This window comes from Passer montanus, unplaced genomic scaffold (assembly GCF_014805655.1).
Source record: "Passer montanus isolate IOZ18808 unplaced genomic scaffold, ASM1480565v1 scaffold45, whole genome shotgun sequence".
In the NCBI taxonomy this organism is placed as follows: Eukaryota; Metazoa; Chordata; class Aves; order Passeriformes; family Passeridae; genus Passer; species Passer montanus.
The window spans coordinates 6,354,408-6,362,157 of record NW_024369373.1 but is presented as its reverse complement, the minus strand read 5'-3'; the positions used below and the strand labels follow the sequence as shown (position 1 = coordinate 6,362,157).

Sequence of the window (7,750 nt, the reverse complement as noted above, 5' to 3'; positions counted from 1 at the left end):
TAAACGTTGCTTTCACTGTGCTGATCAACTGGATATTCTGAAAGCTGGATCCAAAATAAGTAGAGATTTCATGGTCTTTTCAGGTCAAGCCTAGTGAACAGGCTCATTTCTTTCTCCGCTTCTTCTCCATTTTGCATTAAATGATTCAGTCACTCAGGATGTGCCAGCTCAGTCCTGTACTCCATTTCTGATGGCAACCTTAACTCCCTAGAAGAATTAGCAAAGCTGATTGCAAGGCAACCTGTAAGGCAGGGTAATACAGAAAATAATTAGAATCATTAATAATTTGTGCTGTGTAGTCTGAAAATCACCAAAAAGAAGACACCTTTGGCAGTTTCCTTTAGAAATAACAGAGAAAAAAGTTCCTCATATTCCAGTCACAATTTTTCACCAACAGTAAAGTTTTTCCCTTGCTCAGAGCAGAACACGAGTGAAACACTATAATAGAGAAAAAAGTTCCTCATATTCCAGTCACAATTTTTCACCAACACTAAAGTTTTTCCCAGGTATTAACCTGACAAGAGAACAGGCAACAATGACCACCAAACTCAACCACACTTCATGTAGGTGCAGCAAAGAGCTAAAAACTACACGCAAATTCCATGGCAGGGAAAAAGTGCAAAATAAAATACTAACATGATAAAAGTGTCCATGGACACTTAAAAAAGCATGGGGTTTTTTTGTTTTGGTTTTTTTTCCCCAATCAGAAACATGGCAAATAGAAATAATGCACAGAACCTCATTTTACACAAGGCAAATCAGATTCAAACTCTATGCCAAAGCCAGGTAAGGACAAAAGATACCAGAAGAGGCAAAGCTGCAGAGACTGTGTTTGAAAATCTACCTGAAAAAAGCCTTTCAAAACTTTTCTGAGCCAGGGTGTGTGTTATGGGCACCTGAGGAAATAAGAGCTGATAACAGCATGTGAATTTAAAGGAAGGTGCTGAAAGTGTTTTCCACATGCAGGGACAACCTCCAACCTCCTCTCCTTATGTTCCAAAGTGCATAATACACTCAAGGAAAACTGCAATGCTAGTATTCTTCTGAACTCCAAACACCCAACCAGAAACTGAGAGATACAAGGCCATTAAAAGATAAGAAAAGAGAAACATTTATGTCTGGTTTGTCACAGCACCTGGGGAAGCAGAACTGTACATTGCAGCTGTGACCAGGACTGGAAACCAGGGGCCTTGTTAGGGGATTCCCAGGATTCAGGGGAATGATGGGCTGACCTCACAGCACAACAGATGAAATGAGTCTGAATGCAACAGCTGTTACTTCATTTTCATTTAATTTTATTTAGCATTATCAAGTATTTCCTTGGAATAGGGACAGAAATTACCTTTATTTTTATTTGACTGACAACACCATGACAGACTGGGAACTGCTTGTTAGCAGCCATAAAGTTTCCCCTTCATTCCTAACTCAACAAACTTACAGCGCACTGACTCCTGGCCTCGCTTAAGCTCTGCCTGCCTTATCACTTCATCGGTTAATAACTCCTACAGCAATAAAATAAAACAACCACACAAATGAGCAAAATAAACACCCTTGCGGCTAATAACAGGCTGTACGCAAGCACGATAAGGAAGTACGATGGACACCGAGAGCAAAGGAGCAGCACACCCACAGGTCTGAGCTGTTTAACACGCACCCCGTGGGGTCAGGACGGGACCCACGCTCGCAGCCTGCCCCTGCCCTGGCAGAGCCCCATCCACCCCGCGGGCCGGGCACGCCGCAAGGATCCCCGGCTGCAGCAGCAGCACCGTGCGGCCCGGGCGGCTCCGCCAGCACTGACGAGCCGGGCCCGGCACCGGCCGGCCGGACCACAGCCGCAGCGAGCGCGGCCGGGACCGTGCGGGGCAGCTCCCGGCCCGGGCAGGGCGGAGATGTGACAGCAGGCGAGGAGCCGAGGGGCAGCGAGCGCCGCCCGCCCGCGCCCCGACCCCGAGGGAGCCGCGGGCTCCGGCCCGTCCCGCCCGCCCGTGCTCACCGCGCCGCCGCCGCCCGGCCCGCCGCCATCTTCAGCGCTGTTTACCGGCGCGCTCTCGCGAGAGCCCCGCGGCCGCGCTGCGCAGGCGCGGGCGGTGCCGCCCCGGGAGCCCTCAGGAGGCGGCGCGGGGGTCCCGTTAAGCCCCGGGAATGGCAGCTTCAAACCCCGACCCAAATTAAATGTACGGGTTTAAAGCCCCTTTGCCAGCGAGCGGAAGGCGTTGTTGGCAACACAACTGAAGCAAACGGCTTTGAGGCCAGCTGAGGCTGGGTCAGCTGTGGACAGACCCCTGACCCTGGTACCCCCTCAGCTGCTCCCCATCTTCTCCCAAACTTCATAGCTGTCGTTTTGAACGGCTTGATTCTTCTCGGGTCCCGTTTCTGATGGAGTCGGACGAGTCGCACACTCTCCCAATGTTACAAATAGATATCATGTAGCACTATGTGAGGGAGTGTTACTTAGTGTTAGAAATAACACTGTAGCTGCTCCTGCTCAACTATGTCAATGAGAAAGTGAATAGAGATTAACATCCAGAACATCAGCACTCTGCCATAAAGGAAAGCAACAGAGGAGCTATTTAATACAAGGATACAGAGAGGATCCAGACTTCTGCTGTCTAGGTTAGGTAGCTTGCTTAACAAGGTATGGATAAGTTACAGTAAGTCCTCCAAGGTGCATTACACGTTTTTGCAGCACTCTGATCAGAATTGTCTCCTGGGACATCGAGCTACTCCTATTTTGCTTTGGCTGCCAAAGCTTGCCTGCGTAGAATTCTGCTCAAATACAGAGCAAACCATGCCCACATCCACTCAGGCAGGCACTCGCCCAGCGTCCACTGCAGAGAGGCACAGGGAGACAAGAAAACAGAAAAAAAATTAAAGGAAGGCACAGATTAAGATACATTTAATTAAAGCAAACAGTTTCTCAAATCACTACTAAAGCAAGGCAAAAAGTGCTTGAATATCATGAGCTGAGCCTTAAATTCAACCCCTTGAAGCACACACGTTCAGCTGTTTTGGATGCAGTGCCCACAGCTGAGCAGTTAAGTTCTGCAAATACTGAATCCTGATTTGATCAAGTTCTCAACAGCAATTCTGTCCACTTCCATTAATTGCCACATTTTGCCAGAATGCATCCTGTCTCTTTTATTCCTTTTGGACTAATCCCCACTTCTTCATTTCCATAAGGAAGCCACTAGGTAGGACACAAGAGATGTGACCAATGCGCATAAAACAGTCTGCCTCAAAAATCAAAACCCTAACAAATGGAGGAAAATACAGTTTTTTTCCTGCTATTATTCCATCCTCCCTACCCACTCTTTCCCAAAGCACAAATATGCTCACTATATGAAGACTGAAAAAGCTATTTCTGTTTACAGAAGACAGTGAAACACTTGTCCAGTCAGCAACACCCCAAGGGAAATGAGATACTCTGCTTTTCAGTTAAAAGTTGTCTCTTTCCCATTTCTGCTGCATATTTCAAGGGAGAATTGGATTCACTCTCTGATCTTAAAAATAAGCATGCCCAAGCATAAGTTTATAAAGCAGAACTTGTGAGAAAATATGGCACAATGCCTTAAAGTCTACAATATGTATTACACTTTTTCAGAATGAGCAGTTTTCATTCAGACTCCTAAGAAAGCAAACAGCTGATTTACTTCTACTGACAAACATGAAGTAGTTTAATGAATTCCATTACCTGTATTGCATGCTTCCAGCAACCAGTGGTCCTTATGGATAACCCAAGAGTAGAAACAGCATGACTTGCATATTCTTCAGCAGTAGGAAAAAAAATAGATCTCTTTGATATAGTGCTGCTGAATGATAACATTTTTGTAGTAGTTACAAATGGTGTCAGACTCTGAACAAAAATTCCTTTAGAGGCATACTCATAATGTAGTGCTCTACTGAAATAGTCCAAGTAGCTCTAGAAAAACAAAAGCAGAAAGACACTTTTTTTTTCTTTTTTTTTAAACAATGAAATCTCAGGGCAAAGTTTTATTAAAATTACATAAAAGTTTTTAAGTTTTATGTACCAGCTCAATAAATCTTAATAAATAATATAAAAATATTATTTTCTGTAGTATTATAAACATTTCTGTGTTATTTGCTATAAACCTGCCACAGTATACTAACTTGCAGGACAAAGTGACTGCTTATCACAATCTGACAATTTCTGCTTAAAAATAAGACAATACCATTTATTTCATCTAAAACAAGCACCTTATCTGGTCTGGGAGCATTGCAGACACTCTGCAGACAGCTCTACCTACTATTGTCAGAAGAAAAAAATAAAAGTCCCATTCTTTAATATATTTACAGGTGAATTTTGCATTCAACTGTCTCCTCCAGAGCCAGATTATTCATTTCCTGGGACTCTCTTAGGCAAGAAGATTTATTAGTGTGTATCTGCATTACCTCCTTTAGCTCATTTTACGTTTACAGACCAAGAAAAGCACAAGGCTGATAACTGGGACTGCTGGAATCAGACTGAAAAATGAGCCTGGCTCAGTTTTATCAGGGCAGCAACACCGATGCCTTCCCTGCTGTGCCACACAGCCAGGCCTCCCTGGGAAAGAGCATTTTAGACTCAGCTTGTGAGCAGATATCTTGCTGCTTCCATCAGCCTTGCAAAAGGTTTTCCCAACAGTTTGTTGGGAAAGCATCTTGTACAAATTCTCTTACAGCTGCTTTAGGAAAATTAAAGCAACCACTTCAAGCATTGTTCATTGTTAGTACACAAAGAGGCTTAGGATGTTACAGCAGCTTGTTCTCACTTCTGTGTTCTGAGGCCAGGCTCAAAGCTGGATTGCTGACCCAGCATTTGGATTAATTATCTCAGCTAAAACAAGAAACTTTGGTACATTTGTGATTCTTCTTTTTCATTCAAGCCTTTTAATTGTTTTAATTCAGACTGCAGTTCTACATACACTTAGCAAAATCAAAGGGGCAGATATTCTGTAATTGCAAGCCAGCTTCCACACTGAAGGAAGTCTGCGGGGAGTTTTACACCTTGGGGTAGTAAAAGCTGCTTTTGCTCCAGGCCAAAGGAAATAAAAGAGCTATGTCAGGAGCAAGGCTACAACACAGGGCAGCCACAGACAGCTGGAGCAATAACCACTTGTGTTTAGACACTGGATCCAGGTGAGAACCTTCCACAATCCCAGCTGCTTTTGTGCATTCAGCAGCATGTCATGTTGTGTCAATCCACCATCACCATGAGCATTCATTCCTCCAGCACCACCCAGCTGCCCTGTCCTGTTCGTTATTGCTTGGATCTCTTCAGGAAGGACAATTCTGGGGGAGTTCTTCTCACTTGTCCCCAAATATGCCAGAACACTCCTTGGTAGTACATGAAGCAGCAGCTTGATTTGGCCACGCTCCATGTCACAGTGGTGGCTTGAGCATGAGTATAACCCTTTTTGCTACCAAATATGGGTATGCAAGACTGGAGGTATGTGCACAGTTCAGCTGGAGAGATTAAATTATTGACCCTTTCAATGAGGCCCACAGAACTGCCTCTCTGTGCATCTGAGAAAGGCAACATTTCTCCTAAAATGACTGTTATGCCACACTTCACTCAAAATCCAAGAGCACTGACTTTGGTTCAAGGCTCAGCACTGGTGAGGATGAAGAGTTTACTGCATGATATATGTATCATTCACTCCAAAATTTAAACATTCAAGTATTTTGACATCCTAGCTGAATGTGTTTCCAGTGCACGCCATTTAACACTACAGCCCAACTTACTTTAGAGGCTCCATAGACTGTCGACATCGGCGTTGGCTGACAACACACTGCTGAAGAAATGTTCACAACTGCCCCTTTCCTCTTCTTTACCATGCCTGGCAACACAATATGTGTCATCATGGTAGCAGAAGCAATATTTACATGGATCAAGTCCCATAGAATATCCTCAGACAGATTAGTAAAATAGTCTGTGTAGGCATAAAATATTCCTACATTATTCACCAAAATCCCAATTTCTCTGTCTTTCAGAGCCTCCTTAATGCCTGGGTAGAGCTCACGCCCCTTGCTGAAATCAGCTACTATGAAATCTGTTTGCACTTTATAGGTTTCAGATATGCTCCTGGATACAGCCTCCAGCTTCTCTTTGTTCCGGCTCACTAAGATGATGTTGACACCATGCTTTGCCAGTTCTTCAGCATAAGCCTTCCCAATGCCATCTGTGCTACCTGCAGGAGAAAACAGCAATAGAACACAAAACTGAAAAACAGAGCAACACCAGCCTTCTCTTTTGACAGTTCTTTCAATTATAGCTTTATTCCTTTTCCTGAGATCATGTGGCACTAAATATATTGAATTCAAAGACACAACAGTAAAGACAACACTGTCAACCACCTTCTGCAATTCCCCTCATAAAAGTTTCATATTTTCTATGACAAAAGAGAGCTCAAAGGAGAACCTTAATGAAAGGCAGGGATGTCAGAGGTGCAGGACTCAAACCCTGCTGAAGAACTAGGGCACATATGAACACCCCATAGCAAAAAGAGGATCTTGGCTACATCTGTGTCTACACTTGTAGGTGATCAAGATGCACCTTGCAAATTTGGGCAACAATTGCTGTGATTCTTTCTCAGCAGTCAGTCAACTCGATTAGCTTGCCCATCTCCTGAGGAATTAATTTATAAAGGCACTGAACAACAGCCACTGCTCAGGCAGACTAACCTGCAACCACAGATAATACAGGCTCCAGCCTGTGACATGGAGCTCACCCAGCACCACAAGCTGCCAAGTTTCACAGCACTGGCACGGTATGTTACACAAACACAAGGAAATTCACCACTTCATCTCTTACCCGTGACCACGGCCCACGTGCCGTACTTCTTGACGAGATCAGCCTCCCCACTCAGCTTTGGAATCACATGCAGCCTGAGAGCACTGTAAGTGTCCAAGGCCAGAGACACAACCTTTCTGACTGTGTACCAAGCTCCAACAACAGCCAGGGCTTCCATATAGAAACTGCAGGAGTGACTGATTTCTCTGTACAGGAGGGAGAATCGATCCACGGCAGCCATGGTGATCACAAGCCTGAAAAAAAAAGACACAGGCAATTACAATTGCTTCCTGAGCCACGTAAACTTTTCAGACTGTATGGATAACCTTTGAGATGCAGCATTTTACAGTTTGAGCACTGTTTTGATGCAGAAAAAACAGCGTGCTAAAATTTGGGTGTCACCTACCATCAACCTCACAGGTTTAGGTACTGTTTAGCACTTTTCCTAGGGTTGAACTATTAATCAGTTATACTGCAACAACAATGATCACCGATTCTGTAAATAAAATAATTAAAGAAGAAGCTGAACAAGTGAAAACCAATGTTGGAAGATGAAAAACTACCTACACGAGAGGCAAGGATAACCAGCACGCTAGAGCTGAGACACAAAGAAACAACGAGCTCTTCCAAGGACAAAAACCCACGAGAGAGACAAAGCAGGCTCAGACAGCACGTCAGGCCCCAGCGCAGCCAAGAGCTCCGCATCTGCCACTGTCCTTGAAGCAGGGCACGGTGCAGCGCATCACGCACACCGCACTACCCGTGCCTCGCTGGGCTTTTGCTGGTTAATACGTTTTTAAACAAGCACAAATCTCCAGGACCCCCTGTGCCGCCCGGCGCCGCCACATCCCGCCCGCCCCTCGCCCAGGGCGGGACAGCGGGCTCGGGGCGCGCCGCCTCCGCGCAGCCCTAGCGAGCTGGCCCGGCGCCTCGGCCCCTCGCCCAGCCCCGGCCCGGGCC

At 45.3% G+C, this 7,750-nt stretch overlaps 1 protein-coding gene across 1 annotated transcript; it reads right to left on the bottom strand.

Annotated features, from left to right (window-relative positions):
• Positions 1 to 114: 114 nt before the first annotated feature.
• Positions 115 to 7,598, bottom strand: HSDL1 (hydroxysteroid dehydrogenase like 1). Its single transcript, XM_039721147.1, has 6 exons — positions 7,358 to 7,598; positions 6,812 to 7,044; positions 5,743 to 6,188; positions 3,692 to 3,919; positions 1,994 to 2,828; positions 115 to 241 (listed from the first exon to the last, which is right to left on the bottom strand). The coding sequence occupies exons 2-5, from the start codon at positions 7,029 to 7,031 to the stop codon at positions 2,727 to 2,729; spliced, it is 996 nt and encodes a 331-aa protein (XP_039577081.1). The 5' UTR covers positions 7,032 to 7,044; positions 7,358 to 7,598; the 3' UTR covers positions 115 to 241; positions 1,994 to 2,726.
• Between the last annotated feature and the right edge of the window lie 152 nt (positions 7,599 to 7,750).

What these genes read in the sequence shown, in the direction of transcription:
- HSDL1 (XM_039721147.1), bottom strand. Translation starts at nt 7,031, where the DNA reads ATGGCTGCCGTGGATCGATTCTCCCTCCTGTACAGAGAAATCAGTCAC. An exon ending in CACGTGGGCCGTGGTCACGG is followed by an intron (nt 6,189 to 6,811) that starts GTAAGAGATGAA and finishes TTTCTCCTGCAG; the next exon opens with GTAGCACAGATGGCATTGGG. An exon ending in CAGTCTATGGAGCCTCTAAA is followed by an intron (nt 3,920 to 5,742) that starts GTAAGTTGGGCT and finishes TTGTTTTTCTAG; the next exon opens with AGCTACTTGGACTATTTCAG.